The following is an 18,177-nucleotide window of genomic DNA, read 5'->3' on the forward strand; positions in this document are numbered from 1 at the left end:
CTTTGGCTAGTTGCCTAGTCTGTTGGCTTCATTTCCTTATCTATTATAATGAGGATCAGATTAATTGTTTTCTTCTTAGAGTCCTTCCAGATTTGAAAAATGGGACTCTCGGAGGGCATATGATTTAGGTTCTAGTAAGAATGTGAGACAGGAAGCATTTCTCATACCTTGAAAAGGTTATAAATATTCTAGGGGTAAAAGAAAAAATGCTATTAATAGTATAGTATTTATATAAGTTCTGGAAATAAGTATCTAGGAGAAACTATAGTAGCAGGGGAAGAAAATCGTTCAAGATAAGGAGCACCTACATAGGAGCCAGACAATAAAACATGACCAGCAGGGAGACTTGGCAAAGGCATAAAGGAATTAGACATGCAGCCTACGTGGGGCACGTGTTCCGAGCCAGGCAGAGGTTTAGGTATCTCTTAGGAGTCACCACATTGACTATCCTAGCAACCTTCTAGCTTCAAGCTACTCATCTGACGTCTTTGGTTATTTAGGGGTTGCTCAAACACTATTCCAAAGGGGCATGCTGCCCTCTCATCACATCCTAGCTGCTCTCCCATCTCAGTGCTATTCAGGTCCTATCCTGCTTGGCTTCCAAGACTGGGCAAGGCTAGATGCCTTTAGAGTGGTATGGGTATAGAGGCATGTTGGCTGATGTCCCATTGCTGCTGGAATTTCCAGCTCAAAGAAACAAGTTTCCTGTTTCCTGGAAAGCCCAGCTGCTAGTTTTCTAAGAATTCCTACACTTGTCCACATTCACCACCACCCCTTCCAGTTTTCATGTTTTCACTTCCGGGCACAAATGGAATGGAAAGGGATGGCATATCCCTAAGTATGGCTCCTATGATATGTACTTCTTTAGTCAACAGGGGCTAAGCAACGACCCTGCCACTGAGTAACAGGGTGATGGATCTGAAGAGGGTTGTGGGAATCACTCATTGGGATTTCAGGAAGTCTGGCTTTATGAGTAGGGACTCTGAGGTTGGATATATGTGGTCAACCATCCAACCACTCACGAGACATGTTACTTAACCTCAATTTCATCATCTGCAAAAATGGGAATATTAGATTTTCTCAAAGAGATGCTGAATTCTTAGACCAGACATAGGACATAGGAAGGATGACCTGCCAGGCATCACTCCTTAGTCTTTACTGGGGCAGCAGGTCCTTCTGCTTAAGCGCTTGGATAAAGAGCTTGCTCTTCCCCTCCACTACTCAACAGCCACATGTGATGATTGAAATGTGAACATTCAGAGTACTTTTTGCACATGTCACATTCCATCCCTGGTGAGCTACGTGTAACCACTGACTACTGAGGGCAGCTCAGACAAACAATTTTTTATCATTTCAAGAAGTTCTATCTGACAGTGGACTAGACTGAAGACATTTATAAATACAGTTACTATACTTAAAAATAGAAATGAAGAAATAAGTTATACTTCACAGCAGGGGAAAGAAAGGGTTTGGGTGTCATCAATCTTACTTTGTGGGGAATATGAGGAAGAAAGGCCAACAGCTATAATTTACAGCTATAAAGCTACAAAGAGAATGACAGTGCCTGATAAGACTAGGAGGAGGGGGAGGGGGGACAGGTGATAAAATAAGAACAAGCTGCACCAAAGGAGGAAGGACAGTTGTGGCTATGATTGGTCAATCAGGGAATATGCACATAAATGGGGTGTGCTGTCACATGTCTCCGCAGGAGGACCACAAACCTATAGCCAGTTAGGGGCCAGCCTAGGCTACATACCAAAGTCCTTGTTCTAACACATAAACAACAAAAACCCCAAACCAAGAAAATAGTCACCTAAGGGCACTACTTAGCTGTAGGGTAAAATAGTTTTTTTTTTTTTTTAAAGATCTCTCTCTCTCTCTCTCTCTCTCTCTCTCTCTGTGTGTGTGTATGTGTGTGTGTTATGCATGGGTATTTAGAGGTCAGAGATATACTTAATATCTTCCTCAGTTACTCTTCACCTTGTCTTTTGAGGCAGGGTCTCTTGCTGAACCTGGAGGCTGCCATTTTGACAAAACCATGTGGTCAGCAAGCCTCAGGGATCTGCCCATCTCTTCTTCACTCAGCACTGGAGTTATAGATATGTTACTTTGCCCAGCTTTTCCATGGGAGGTGGAGATATAAATTCAGGTCCTCATGCTTAATTGACTTTGCATACTGAGTCATTTTCATAGCCCCATGAGTTGGTCCAAAGGGATCCCTGGGACAAAAGAGCTAGGGAGAAAGTGCAGGCCAGAGAGATAGTATTTCTTTAAAAAACTTGAGAAATCGAATGTTTCTACGTGATTGCATAAACATTCTTATTAGATTTATTTATGTATAGGTATATGCATATGTGCCCTGGTGAGTGTGTGGTCAGAGGGCAACACACAGCAGCCAGTCCGCCTCTGTCACCCTGTGTGTTCTAAGGTCTGCACTCAGGCTTTCAGGCTTGGCAGTAAAAGCTATGGTGCCAGCCTCCCTATTTTAGTTTTTGAGATGTGTTTTTACCTTCATTTTATGATGAATTGTTAAAAAGAGCAAAATGAGTGTAGAATGGTTAACACTCCAGTGGAGAAAGGCCTTTTGTGGGAAGTGTGTCTCTTTCTGAAAGGCAACTTTCTTGGTGGCTCTCTTCAATGGAGTCATGGTTTGGATGGAATGTATGCCCCTGTCTAAGGCTAAAGCAACACTTGGCCATCCCCCAGCCCTAGACTGCATGCTCTTAGTGTGTCTTGGGAAGAGGAATGTGCGCTAAGTGCCAGCCGAGGATTGACTGGGTGAGACAGAATGTGCGAGTGGGCGGGATGTACTGGGACTGTGTGTGCGGGTGAGCAGTTGAGCAAGCCTCAGTGGCTCCTGCCTGGGGCCAAGTGACAATGACAGTGAGAATCCCTTCCAATGCTTTCTGAGGACTGGAGGGAAAAAAAAAACCCACTACCCTTGAAGTGTATGTGGAACCATAGACAGCAGGATGGATTCTCAGAGCTGTGCCACCAGCAGGGATGAAATGTCTTTATTGCTTGCCAAAGATCAAGGGCATACTGGGCCAATTGTGAAGTGTTCTAGTCCATGTGATCCCTGAATCGAATGTGGCATAAAGGAGCGCGGAGCTGAGCTCTTCAAGATGAAAAGAGCTTTGCAGACAGAAAGGGAGATGGCTGCCTAACACCGTGAAAATCTTGCCATCCAATTGAATGCTTCAAAAGAGTTAAACTAGTACATTTGGTCATGTGTATCTGACCACAATTAAAAGGAGGGAAAATCCCCTCATAGTGCTACAGGGATGTACACAATCCACGCCGACCCCCTTTTCTCTCTCTTCTAGGGGAGGTCCACGTGTGGGTGCTGTTTTCACAGGTGTGGGAACTGTGACCCTGGCAGTTTCTCATGAGTAGCTCATGGCTCAAAAACGCGATCACTGGCTTTTGGAACTGGTGCTGGAGAAGAGAGGTTAAGTATCATATTGTTTTCAGAAAGTTTCCTGAGATGGCCTACACATGGAAAACATGTTCTTAAAAAGTTCACATAATAGAAAAGAGAACAGTTGCCACATTTCACTTCTGCTCCTGCTCTCTGCCACTCTGTCTTTCGGGGACAAATTAGTTGCTGCTGTACCATAAGCAACACGGATGCACTTGACATCATATAGGAAATACAGATTTACCTACACGTGTTTACCTGGATGCCTAATGTGCACTCTTAACTCTTGAGAGCCTGTTTCCCGATTTGGGGAATGTGGAGACCGGGTTCCAGGAAGCTAAGGTACTTCCACGGAACACACAGCTGGGAAGGCAAAGAGCTGGGATTAGAACTTCTCTGGTCTGGCAGCAAAGGATCCACTGCTGTAACATACATCTGTGTAGACTGCTTCTCTAAGTCCCAGTTTCCTTATCCATGAGTGATGGTGATCAGTGTGGTCACTGTCATATGTCCCTTGAGATAACTTGCAGGTAACCATTAAATGGTGACTGTGGTAACAAATATCATTATTGTTTTATCCATCACAAATAGGACTTCATTAATAGTTGTGTAACTAGCATGGACACTCTGAATTGCCCCCTGGAGGATGACTGCAGATTTCTAGAGGGTCGGGAAGGTAGGAGAGTGCCCTGGCTTTCCCCACCCATATGTAGACAAGAGCACCAAGCCCTGGCTACAGGACTGTCAATGGCTGCTCGGCTTCTGTGCATGTTCATAAGATCGTCTGTGACTTAACTACTGTGCTGAATAGTTTTATGTCAATTTAATGCATGCTAAAGCCATCTGAATGGAAGGACCTCAATTAAGAAAATGCCCCTATAAGATCTAGTTGTAGGCAAGCCTGTAGGGCATTTTCTTAATTAGTGATTATCAGTGGTAGCACCCCTGACTGGGTCCTGGGTTCATAAGAAAGCAGGCTGAGCAAGCTAAGAAGAACAAGCAGGAAGCAGTACCCCTACATGGCCTCTGCATCAATCACTCCTGCCTCTAGCTTCCTGTCCTGTTTTGACTTCCTTCAATGATGAACTACAGTGTAGAAGTGTAAACCGAATAAACCTTTACATCTCCAGTTTGCTTCTTGGTCCTAGTGTTTCACTGCAGCAATACAAACCCTAAGTCAACTGCTGTGGTGAGATAAAGGGTACCAATGTAAGTGTACCACAGGCCATGCCAACAGACCACTCAGAGCCCCTGCCTTTCTCTAACAAAGGGGCTGTAGCACTGCTGGAAAGCTGTATCCTCATTTGCTGGAAAATGGTTAGAACGGCTCTGTCTCCTTTGCTGGAGTGCTATGCTCAGAGACCTACATCTACGGAGAGTACAGTCTCAACCTTCCGAACAGATGTCTGGTAAAAACTGGAAGTTTTCCTCACTTCTGTTCTAATCCTCTGTTCTCAGACAGGAATTTGACAAATCTCAAGGATTCCTTTAGAGCCAGCCTGTCTCCATGCCCCTGAGCCTGAAGGATGCTTGAATGCTTAGTCTATCCTAGTTGAGGCTGAGCACAGTGTCACTGCTGAGCTTGACGGACGGACGTCACACTGACAGATGAGGAGACTAGGCTCAGTGACATTCCTTAATGTCACTTCCTCAGAAGGCCCACAACTAGCCACAGTGTGAGCTGACCTAATGACTTGCCCTCCTAACGGTCACACTGCACTGCTTCCCAGTTTGTCGGTTTATGTGACATACTTGCATCTTTAGAGAAAACTCAGCTGTGAAGTGCAAAGTTGTAATTATGAAGCTTCCAGGCAAGCCGGGAAGCTGCCTTCGCTGCCCCTGACACCTGTGGGCTTTACTTGTCTGCCTTGAACATCTCTCAACAAGAAGTTGACCAGAACTCAAATTCCAAGAGGTCAATGCCAGCTCCTGCTCTGTCACCAGTTTCAGCACAGCCCTGGTGCTGAGTGACCATGGACTCTGTCAGTTGGGGCTGTTGTGTTTTCCAAAATGGCAGTGCTGGTGACAATGTCCTAAACAAAAACAACTCTGACTTGGCAAATAGAAGACTTGTCACTGAATTGTAAGCTGAAGAGTAAATTCAGTTTTCCTCAGGAATATTGTAAGGCAGATTTCTGTTTACCAAGACCCTACCTTAATACTTAAAAACCAACAAGTCCTGCCAGGGCATCTAGTTCCTGGTTGAGCTCAAAGACTTCACCCTGATTGTCATATAGAATCTACCTGCTTTTCCCCCCATTTTGTCCCTGCCCCACCCCCAAGAGCTAGCCTTAGTAGTTTGAGCTCCAATAAACATTTTCTTTCTATCCATGGAGCATTCTAGTCCAGTGCTTTCGCTGAGCTCTTGCTTACAGTCACCTTCTGAGTTAAGGGGCCAACGTTGTCCCTGAGGTCTCCCGTCTTGCTAGAGTTTGTGACACGTGCCAGAGATCAGCTGTCTCACTGGGACTTGAAGCTCATTGATTAGGCTATGCTTGTTGGTCAATGAAGCCCAGAAATATCAACTTCTCTAGGGCTGATAAGCATGTGGTGGCACCTCTGGCTTTTTGCATGGGTCCTGGAGATTGACAGCAGGTCCTCACAGTACTGACTGAGCCATCTTCTCAGTCCTAAGCTACGGACCATGTAAGCCATCGCTGATGTGGATACCATGTCAGTCTAGCTCTATTGTGTAATGGAGTTTTTTCTTTCCTCTTTTCAGGTACGAGTAGGTAAAGAGACAGGCAGCTTGCTTCCAAGCTCCTAGTAGTACCAGTTCCACCTTCTTGACTGTGACTACAGCTTGTGGCCCAATTTTTTTATTTTTTATTTTTTATTTTTTTTACTCACTGTTTAGAGGAACATATTTACTTACTGTTCTTCTTCTGATTGGCTTAGTTGTAAAAATTTAAATTATTAATTAACTAATAAACAAACAAAAATGCCCAAACAATAACACCCTCCCCTGCGAACTCTGAATCCGGCCTGTTTCTACTTTAAGTGGAACATCGGTGCCACTCTAGATAAGAGAAGGGATAAAAAACAAAACAAAACAAAACAAAACAAAATAAAATATACAAGTGACAGGAATTTATTAAATCTAGGCAGACATGGTTACCTGCTTAGAGGGTTGAGCTGAGCCCCCCCCCCCCCAGGATACATGTCAGGAAAGTATAAAATGTGGCCTAAGTAGAAACATTATCCTCGATGTAAAAATAAAGATAAAAAGAGAGTTCAGAAAGAATGACCTTCTCCCATGTGGTTGGGTACTTACTGCAGAATTTTTATAGCATCTAACATTGACACCACCTTAGATACAATGTGGCTACATCCTATGCTTGACTCACTTCTGCATCCCTCTAAAAAGACAACAGTAACAAACCCCTCAAACAACGAGAACCAATCTTCTTTTTTGTATGTTGGCTAAATCTGATAGTATAGAAAAATCCTACCATGATCCATTTCAAGCTGCTAACATGTAATATAAACGTGGAGTTTTGGAAGCAGCACAGGGAATCGGATCTTACTAGCAATAGGAACCAATTAGACAATGCCAATCATTGGAAACACAGTCAGAAAGTCTCAAAGGTTCCTTTTATTAATGTACTGTAGGTAGTAACTTATAGGATGTGTGTGTGTGTGTGTGTGTGTGTGTGTGAAATGATGTCAAATACATCATTTAGATTTTTTTTTTTTTGAGACAAGTTCTATGTACCTCTGACTATCCTGTAATTAGCTATGTAGACTAGGCTGGCCTTGAACTCACAGAAATACCCGTCTTTGCCTCTCATATACTGGGGATAAAGACCATGTGCCACCATGCCTAGCTAAAAAGTCTTGTGTCTACATTTTTTGGTTCAGTAATTTACTTATAGCAGTCATTTAAAACATGATGCCTGATTGAATAACTGATGTCAATGTTAGACATGCTAATCTCTCTCTCTCTCTCTCTCTCTCTCTCTCTCTCTCTCTCTTTCTCATCGCTCTTTTGGAGGATAAAACACAGGGTCACATATATGATAGGCAAGACTTTTAACATTGAATGTACCTCATAGCCCTAACTAATATTCTAATTGATAAAGAAGTATCCTAAAGATTATGAGTAATAAAAGACAAAATGCTATGTAGTAAGTGTAATGAAAATTATCTTTGGGGTCTAAATTCTGGACACAGAAATCTATTGAAAGGTGACTCCTCACACACTTGCTTCACCCTGTATGCAGGTAAGTCTGGCCTTAGAGGAGAACTGGCTAGTACACTAAGGAAAGCTGTTTAAATGTTTAGATGGGGTCATTTCAACTTTCTCACTCTTCTGAGGAAACTGAGCTCAGCTCTAGAAGTGCTATTCACAGGGCACCTGCCACATACAAGATACCACAAAAAGCGCATGGTTCCTAGATCCAATACTGAAGTCAGCAGCCTTACTCTGCAGATAACTGAACTGGATCTCAGAAGTGGTCAACAACCTGTCAAATTCTCTCAGCCTGGGCTTCACCATTTCTCTTTAATTTTCTGTCAATAAGGTCCTACTGTGTCTGGTTGGAGGTCAAGGTGGACCCAACAACCTTTAATTATAGCTCATGGGAAACTGCATACAAATTTTCTGGTATTTCTTTCACAGCTGAGTTTCTGTGAGGATCTTGATCAGCACCTGAGAGTCTGAACATAATACTGTGTCTATCTCATGTTCATTTTCAAAGACAGCTGTTTTTACAAAAGAACATTAAAGGAAACAGCTGCTTTCAGATGCTTGTCTTTTTCTTCTCTGTGTTGCTCTTGTCAGCAGGCATGTTAATTGTCAACTGTACTTTCAAGGCAGCAATCTGAAATGAGGGTATCCAAATAGGTGATGAATATTATATCACAGACCCCAAAGCCCATGTCACATTCTGAAGTGTTTGGAGGTGGCTGATGAAAGAGACTAGCGCAGGGTAGAGACCAGTGCTTCTGAGCACAGGAGCTTGGCTAGTTCGCTATGAGCAGAATGAATTAGGGAAATATGGAAGGCCTTTCAAGACATCTTTTAATGGCAGCTCACAGCTCCAGTGTCAAAAGACCACAGCTTGCCACTGACTTATACCAGGGAGCTGGCCTCTCTGCCTTGTCTTAACCATATTCTGTCCTTGCCAGGTCAAATGCTAATTCTCCTGTAGGTCTAGTTTGGGGCTGGGGAGATGGCTCAAGAAGTGATGTAAGCATGGAGACCTGTGTTTGACCCCCAGCATGCATATGGGTGACATAGTGCCCATTCGTAACTCAGTTGATAAAGAAGGCAGAGACAGTCATGTTTTGGCCAGCCTGCCTAGGCACCTGCTTGTCCTTTGACTTCCATATGTACATGCACATATGTGCATATTTATCTACAGACACAATCTGTACACACAGGATCATGTCCGTCCTACAAGTAGCTTTCTTCTCTGGCCTCTAGAGGAGGAGGTTGAGAGTCTTTGCCCTGTAACTCCACGGCGCTGACTACCTCCCTCTATCTCTGAGGAGTAATGATGTTTCTAATTACGTGTTGGGAATAGATCTCCAGCGTGTAAGCACAGAGTAAGAGGAATCGTTTCTCTTATTTAATACTGAGTCCCAGTACCTAGTGTGTCAGTGTGTATTTAAAAATGTGTTTACGAAAGGACTAAAATAAAACTGGTAATTATGTAGAAGCACAAAGGCAGTGGGGAAATGGAAAGTCCCTTGCCTGGGTGTTATTCCAAAATGGAATAATTAGGCTTAGTTATTCATAAAATAATTGTGCCTGTCAGATTTTATTGTTTTATTAATTTAGTGTGAGCATTGCATGTGGTATATGTATGCGTGTGCATGTGTGTATGTGTGTGTAAAGGCATGGGGTATCCTCTATCATTGTCTTATTTATTTGAAGCGGAGTCTTTCCATAAACCTAGAGCTCATGTTTCTTGGCTAAGATTTTATATAGCAAGCTCCAGGAATCCTCCTGTTTCTGTCTCCAGCCCATTCTGGGCTTGCTGCAAGGATGCTGGAACCCGAACTCACATCCTCCAGGTTGTATAGCAAGTGTCCTTACCCACTGAGTATCTTTTCAGTCCCCCAAATAGTTATTTTTCTCACTTAGGAATAAAGTAACAGTGGGTTGGTCTTAAAAACATCACCAGGTGATTTCATTGATGAGTTCTGTACATGTAGGCAATTATACTGGTCGTAATAAAAGAGTCATATGGCTTAGAGAATAAGTAGGTGGGCTTTATTTATAACATGAACTGAACCTATGGCAGAGTCTGGCCGTAAGGATGACTCAAGAAAATGCATAGAAATCATTCCAGAGTGTCAGTAAGTTAGTCTTGACAGGCACGCCTGCTGCTGCAGCGTCTGAGACAGCACATTCCACTCGGAATGTATTAGCCAACTGGTCTGACCCACAGGAACCCAGCCGCCATAGCCTGATGCTGTTAGCCTTTGATGACAGAGCCTCTGTCCTATCGCCAGCTCACAGCATAAAAACCTTTCCTCTCCTGGGTGCTTTGTAATGCCAAAGCAAAGCCAGAATGCTGTCGGAGGACACATTAGCAAGCTGTTCTAAAATCTCACCCTACTCTATGCCTCCAATTGCTTCTGTAACCACAGTTCCTTCTGGACAGAGGTTAACTCTTTGCTCCATTTCTGATCATTACCAAAGTGACAGACATGTTTCAAGGTGCTCTGGGGGAAAAAAAGCGGAAAACAACAACAACAAACAAAAATGCGGCCACTGCTGACGATGTGAGCTGGCTCTAGCCTTGGTCACAACTTTTAGAGGGATTAACCATTTCAGCTTTGTTTCACTCTCAAGTGGAAAAACAACTATAATCTTGGTGAGGAGGAAGAGGAGGAGGAGCTGACAATGACAATGATAATGACAAGCAATTAGAAACCCAGAAGACAGGACACACAGTAGGGATTAGGTTCCTGGAAGCCTTGACATGGGTTTCATTCCTCTTGTTCTGTAAGTAACAAATGGATGTGTTTGGAAGGAGACTGCAGCTGGCTGAAATCCTGGTGCCTCAGAGGAGCTGCTGCACCTGTCCTGCTGGTTTAGGGTGGGAGTTAGACCCTCCCATGTCTGTCTTCACCCCACCGTGAAGGCTGTGGAGGAATGCTCAGGTGGAGCTGAGGTGGAGCCCAACGTCTCTGAGCCTTGCTTCCAACATTTTCTAAACAGCGTTGGTAGAACGGAGCTGCTCTGAGAGTCCCAGAAACATACATTCGGAGCATTTAGCTCTGTGCCAGGCACTCAGCAAGGACGTGAGGAACACGAGTGATGCCTTTGTACATATTTTAGATGTTTGAATTATTTACCACAGCAACGGCAATTAAAATTAAAATGTAGGGACTGGGACATTGCTCCAGGTCACCTAGCTCTATGCCAAGGGGCAGAGCTGAGCTTCCTTACCTGCATCTATGGATGGGGTTGCCTTGCTTTCTGAATCGGATTTAAGCTTGGGACTTGCTTCTCTTAAAGTCTTCAGCACACCATACCACACCAAAGTTTCCCCTTTGACCTCTCCAAACCAATTTCCATCTCTAAAACCTCCCTACTCCACCCTATAGGGTCATGATGCAGAAATGTCTCTTGCTTCCTTGTTTTGTGGCCATTGGTGCCTGCTGCTGTCTCTGAAATAGTCCCTTCCCTTCCTCTCTGTTCACAGCTGGCCCCAGAAATCTCTGCTCATGGTTCCCTGGAAGGATCTTGAGAGATTGTCTTGGTTTAACTAATATCTCCCCAACCTTCCCCCTTTCTCCAGCTTATGTCCCAAGCAATGTTTCCTTCCACTTGATCATTCATTCCTTCCCTTTCTGATTGTCTGGATCCTGCGATAAATGTAATCTCCAAAAGGGCAGAGAGCATCCTTTGGAGCACTGCTGTGACCCCGGTACCATCACAACACCCGACACAGAGGTGCTTTGTAAGGGATTTGGGGTGACTGACTGGGAAAATGAATTCGTTTCAGGAGCATTACTCTTGCCAAACCCTGGACAAGGGTGAGTGATGTATTTAAATGCTATGGGAGAGGGGCCTGGGCTCCTGATTGCCCTGCCTTTTGGTCTCCTAAAAGAACAACATGAGGCTACCCACAAGGCAGAGTCCTTTCCAAATAGTCATCCGCCATAAAAGCACATCTTGCAGACAAGGAAAATGGGTGGATGGTTGCTAACTATATCTTCCAACTGGGCTGATCTTTGAAAAGTTCGAGAGGCGCCTGCCTCCCTCAGTCCCAGGCTGCTACTGCTGCTGAGGCCCCTGAGGGAGGAGAGGAGGGTGCGCTTGGGCGCCTCTTGGGCTGGCATGAGGAAGCCACATCTCATCCGCCCGCCCTCCTCCCCCAGCTCCTCTCCAAGAGAGGAAGCAATGCAGATGGAGATGAGAAATAAATATTCCTGCCTGCTCTGCGCCACTGCAGACGTTTTCCAAAATGTCTGGCTTGGACCACAAAATCAAGCCCACCCAGCAAAGGAGGCGCTCAGCAGGAGAAAGAGGGGGGACAGGGTGGCATATTTGTCGATATGCGTCAGCTTTCTGGGGGGCCCGAGCACATGGCTCATCTTTGGCAGCCCTGCTGAGGTGGGGATGTGGTAAGTGCACAAAGAATGGAATCAGAAAATAGGAGCAGAGTTAAAGGCAAGTATGCCAGACTCCGCACAGGCTGCACACCTCTGTCCGAGCCCTAGAACACGCTCAGCTGGGTCCTGCACTTGTTCTCACATATCTTGTTTACTCCACCCTTCACCACAGCCCCCGCCCTTTCACCTCTATCCTCTCCCACCTCTATTCCGTTCCCGGGAAGTTAACATCACCGGGCTGCCAGCATCCTTCAGAGGCCCTCTGCAATTTGGGCAGGAACTCAGAATCCATGTGTGGAGAGATTCTCACTACCTCTAGGTTCAGTTCCCATCTCTAATACTGGAATCCTGGCAGGCAATGAGATCATAGGCTGCAAATGAGAAGTGGGTGCTTGTGGCCATGAGGTGGCCAAGTGTGTGGGAGGAGTATCATAAGGAGGGAAGTTCCAGGCCCAGCAACAGAGCTGGAAGGCTCGGTATGGCGGCGCCATTGCTGGGCATGCCTCTAGGCTGTACAATGTCGCAGGCTGGGTGAGAAAGATGGGAAGTCATCATGGGACACTTTGGTCTGGGTTTCTCACTCTCCCAGGGAATTCCTGGGATCCTGAATTCTTCATCTGGCTGCTGCTGGGCCAGTTGCTAATAAATCTTTTGGAGAGTTCATCCCAGAGGAGGGTCTTGCCAGGAACAAAAGTGGAATCCATAAACAGCAAAGGGGCTTTCTTGGGTCATGGGTTCGAGCACACTGCTGTGAAAACACTGGCTCAAAATGAAGTCTCCAAGCACCAGTCTCTGGGTACTAGGAGAAGTTTGCAGAGATATTGCGCTTTATCCCGCCCACTTCCTTATCATCTCCACTGTTGCAAGGAGGAGTGAGGCCTTGTCTGTCTCTAACTCATGTGCCCTGGATCCTTCTCTGTGAATCTTGCCCACTCATGAGCCCATCTGCCTTCCAGCACCAGGCATTTACCAGCGGAATCCCACTCTCTCCAGAGGCCACTCAGCGGTGGGAAACTGGCAGGGGAGTTGGCTTCTAGTCTCCGCTCTACATATTGCTATATCACCTCAGACAAATGACTCCCGTCTCTGGGTCTTGGAGACTTTCTTTGTCAAAGGAGTGGGCTAGATAGGTTTCTTTGTAGATAATGACACATTACACATAGTTTCTCAGAGTGATTCGGATTCAATGTTTCTTTGCACTGCCCCCTTCCCAATCAACTCACGTTGACAATGAACAGCAGGTATGAAGGCTATCATACTTCTGGATTAAATTTATTTTTATATTTGGGAAGGTCAGAGTTAAACATCAAAACAAGCTGGTCATGCTGAAGATGAATGCTCTCTAGCAATGGCTTGAAATGTTCAGTTAACATCTGCCTTAATTCCTAGGAAGAGGAAACTATGGACTGAGGAAAAGCCAAAATCGGGTATATTTGTTCATAAATTTACTCCTTTTTAGGACATGTCTGGAAAGAAGTTGTATGCATGTGTGATTGCATCTTATCACAATCATATTCATTCCTTGTAAAAAGATGCGATTTAATTGAGTCCAACTACAAACTCAGACCATGAGGCTTTTCATCGCATACTATGTCATTGTGGGAGACATTATCCATCTCTCATACCCTTACAGGAGGAAACTGGGGCTCAGAGACCTACTCAGGCTCACATAGTTGGCCAGTATTGTAGCAGGATTTGAACTCAGCTCCCAGGGATTCCAGAGATAGGGAATGGTACCCATGGTGTTGATGTTCTGGGCTCCCTTGGGAGAATATACAGACAAAGGCTTTTAGGCTCACTGCTGTCCTTGTAGTGTGGTTAAAACAGCCTAGAACCAATGTCACCTTTACTGTACCTACTCAGCAGGAACCAGGAGGGAAGCAGGAGGAATGGCTCCCTCCTCTGACCACCTATCCACAGAAATCTGCTCCCTCCTGCTTTTCCTTTTCCTTTGGCCTTGGTCTTACACAAGTTTAGCACTGAATTGGAGCTTCAAGGACTTTGGAAAGGATATGTCAGCAGCTCAGGAGGTTATAAATGCCAACAGCTCCTGAGCTCAGGCAGGCAGGATGAGAGAAGTCATTTTCCTAAGGAGGCACACTGGCTGCAAGCACTTTCAGGCTATAGAGGCCCTGTACTTCAACTCCCTTCTTGGTGCCAGAGGCTGTACACCAAGCACGCTCACTCGGAGATGGAGACTCCTTTCTCTATGAGGTTTCCTGGACTTGAACTGTATACAACTAACTCAGTTAAGAAAACCATAACTAGTAGAGTAAAGGCCATAAAAAAGGTATTTGCAGTTACAGCTGACCTGAAGGTCACCATATACAATTACTAAAAGTATTTACTGGTAAAAATGGTGGCCCACACTGCATTTCCTGTCGTAGCCAAGGCAGTTGAAGGTAGGCTATTCACAGGTGCTGTGGAACTGGACAGCATACCGGCCTAATGGCAATGAATGCCCTGTCTCTTCTGCAGTGTTAACACGTTACACTAGTGCTTGAATGTAATTAACTGCCACCGCGGAGCAAAACCACACAATACCTCTCACCCAAGCAGAACCACAACTGAACCAGAACGACAACTAGGAGAGTGAGATGGGCTTTACTCACCGTGAATGACAGAAAAGAAGAAAACAAAGTCCCCTCGTCATATCTGGATAACTTTGCCAGTACGCCTTCCAATATAGTTACAAACTAGTAAAACAGCACAAAGGAAAAAGTATTATTTCAAATCGTAGTTGTTTACAAGAAAGAACAGCATGTCCCAGCCACCTAGAAGCTAGGACTCAGCCCCATGTTCGTTTCTGCATTCCATCTTTTAAACTCTCACTTGGAGGAAGGAAACGACTGCCGTTGTACGGCAATATTTGACTTATCCGGCTTTCTCTTCATTATTATGTGATTGCAAATACGGAGTGTTACAGAAGTGCAAAGTGACAAAATATTATTGAGTTGCATATAGCATGCGATAATATTAAATGCACTTTTCGAAATCCCAAACTGCGCAAAGCAGTCTTTACATTACATATTAGCACTACATTTAATCCAATCTATTTTTATTTGTATTTTATCAGTAATTTGGGGGAAACAGAAGTTTAGCACTGGCAAATATAAATGTCTTCCCATTCAGCATTACTTAGTTAAAATTCTATAATTCATGAGGGTGACTGAAATAGCTTTATCTGACTTTTCTGTGTTATTATGACTCTCACTGCATGTGAAACTAGAGGGAAGGGGTTTTCAGGATGGCAGAATTCCTTATTACCGCTTCATTTTATGTATTTAAAAAATCTAACTTTGTCAGTGCTGAGAAACAAAACAAACATTTCCCGCATAACCTAGTGCGGCGTTTGGGGACACATTCTTATTAAGTTAACATATGCCGCTTCATCAATTGATCTTCACACAGCTCACGCACATCGGAAAATCCTCGCAAGCTGGGACTGGGTGATGTGCAGTCCTGTTTCGTGGGAGCTGTGAGAATCCAGAGCAACTTTGTAACTTTGTAACGTGTTACATTTTAATGGAAATGCAGACACAACAAAGCAACATTGACAATGCCCCCTTCCACCTGAAGCTGAAGGTTACCTTTGCCACCAAGAGTGTGATCATTTCTTTAACGGTTTCTTCAATTAGTTCATCTATTTTTGAATGGTATTGATGCTAAAGAAGACAGAAAGACACATATTAGTATGTCAGGGAGTTGACAGTGGGCATTGTGTCCCTGGCTTTAGATCAGAATCTATAAATAAAGCCTGGCCTGCAGATCCAGTTTGTTTCCGTAGCCCTAGAAGCAGCTCTAAGGTTCTGACTTCTCTTTGATAGACAGACCTGAAGCACTTAAAAAATCAGCAGGCTCGTTGTTTCTCATCTAAGGCTTTAGATAGCCTTTGATGTATACGGACACACACACACACACACACACACACACACACCATCACACATGGCTGGCTTAATTGGCCTAGCAGTGTGTTGAACTGGATTTCACAAAGCTTGATTCAATAGCAATCTAGTACACTGGGAAAGGAATGGTATTTCTTTTTTTTTTTTTTTTTTTTTTTTTGGTTTTTTCGAGACAGCGTTTCTCTGTATACCTCTGGCTGTCCTGGAACTCACTTTGTAGACCAGGCTGACCTCGAACTCAGAAATCCGCCTGCCTCTGCCTCCCAAGTGCTGGGATTAAAGGCGTGCGCCACCACACCCGGCTTAGGAATGGTATTTCTTAAACAGTGGGAGCCCTCCAAAGGGAACTTGACTAAGACACCAATTTTATAAAAACCAGCTAGGTATTTTATTTTATTTTATTTTATTTTATTTTATTTTATTTTATTTTTTGGTATATGCCTCAAAGCCCATCAGTTTTAGCTACAGTCTTGACCCAGAGACCAGGTAGAGTCTCTTTCTGAACCATCTTGACAAGGCACATTTTCCCCCTCCCTTTTATTCTGTTCATCAATAAGCAGACCCAGGTTAGACCTTCTGCTTAGACTGAAGCTAAGTTTTTCCAATCTTTTCAAACTGGCACTGTCGATTAAATTTAAATAGTAATGTAAAAACACACCCCCACACAAACAAAAATCTGCTATAAATGCCAGGGGAGAAGGAAAAGCAATTTCAACACAAGTTATTATATGCCAGCTCCTTGACATTTATTAGAACATTTTAGTATCCATTTGAATTATTTTGTATTTCCGTAACACAAAAACAACAATACAAAAACATTGTTATTTGGAAAGAAAAATGCACTTACCCACTCTTTAGCAAACTTTCAGGAGGAGGATTAATTAGGAACAAAAAAGAAAAAGCAACAGTGCAAATAAAAATCAGGACAAAAGGACACACAGAAAGATGAAAATTAAATAAAGCATTACAAGGCTGTGCAGACATTCAGAAATAAGACAGGAGGAATGTGCTGCAAAAGTGCTTGCTGGCAAGCAGGGTGACTGGGCAGGAGCAAGCAGATGAGACACTGTGTTAGACTTGGAAGGCCTGGATAAAATCCTAGTGCAAGGGCCAGAAGCCATACTGCCTACATATTGAGCTCAGTTTCCTTATCTGTAAACAGGTAATAGCACTAAGACTTGGACCCAGGGGAGCCTGGGTCCAATACAGACTGCTGGTCTACAGAAGGGGCGAGGCAAGTCTTGGTGAACATGGCTTTAGCTCTGGGTCTCAAAATAACCAGGAGAGACATAGTTGAATGGATCTCTCTCTCTCTCTCTCTCTCTCTCTCTGTGTGTGTGTGTGTGTGTGTGTGTGTGTGTGTGTGTGTGTGTTTAAAGCAGTGGACACATTAAGTACCTCAACTTGACTATTCTATGTATTTCTCTATATCTTCACATATAGATATGTATCCATATGTATTCATATGGATATGATGACCATGTGAATATTATACCATATCCATATTACGACCCAGTGTATCCATAGTGGGTCATAAGGATATGACAATAAAGAAGAAGGAAGCTTAATGAGAAGCTGTTTCCTGGCCTGCTGTTTGTTTTACTTATGTCCCTGAAGAACTAAGGACCCAAGCCCCTTTCTGGCCCTGAGCATATCAGATTCGTAGATCGACTTTGAAGATCTAGTGAGGATCTAGATGTGAAAACATTTTTTGCCAACTGTAATTGCAATGCAAACATTATCATGTGCTCAAGTGCCTCAAGAAGTCACACAGGATAGAGAAGGAGAGGACACCATCACCGAGTCATCCTCGCCCTCCTTCCAGTTGACTGGAGAAAAAGCAAAGCAAATGGCCCATGGCGCTTTGTCCTGACGAATCAGAACCCTTGTTGGCCACATTGCTATGTCTAAGACGGTTTACTTGTAAATAGCATAAACCAAAGCTGAATTTAAAAAAAAAAAAAAAAAAAAAAAAAAAAAAAAAAAAAAAAAAAGAATTCACAGAATTCTGTACTAGAGTCACAAAGAAGAATGTTAAAGCAAAAGAATATGGGAATATTGACAGGGTTCCAAATTCATTTTTAGCTATTGAACTAGGATCCAGAATCATATTCCTGCTTTCTGTTGTCACATGACTGAGTTGTTTCACTAGACTCTCTTTGGATTGCTGTAATTGAGACACATTTATTAAAATAACTAGGATATTATGTTTATCCAGAAGAGCTGCTATATGAAAGTTAACACAAGATGAAATACCACACAAGGGGCTTCTAACCA

The 18,177-nt window shown here is 43.8% G+C and overlaps 1 protein-coding gene across 22 annotated transcripts in view; it reads right to left on the reverse strand.

Annotated features, from left to right (window-relative positions):
- The window catches only part of Cadps (calcium dependent secretion activator), a 447,247-nt gene that overhangs the window by 55,865 nt on the left and 373,205 nt on the right, over window positions 1-18,177 (reverse strand). For all 22 annotated transcript variants that reach the window (XM_029541729.1, XM_029541726.1, XM_029541724.1 and 19 more), the window contains 2 exons: window positions 15,586-15,660; window positions 14,608-14,691 (listed from right to left, as the gene is read on the reverse strand). In XM_029541729.1, the coding sequence (XP_029397589.1) occupies window positions 14,608-14,691; window positions 15,586-15,660 (159 nt within the window). The remainder of the gene's footprint in view (window positions 1-14,607; window positions 14,692-15,585; window positions 15,661-18,177) is intronic.

This window comes from Mus pahari, chromosome 8 (assembly GCF_900095145.1).
Source record: "Mus pahari chromosome 8, PAHARI_EIJ_v1.1, whole genome shotgun sequence".
NCBI classification, from domain to species: domain Eukaryota; kingdom Metazoa; phylum Chordata; class Mammalia; order Rodentia; family Muridae; genus Mus; species Mus pahari.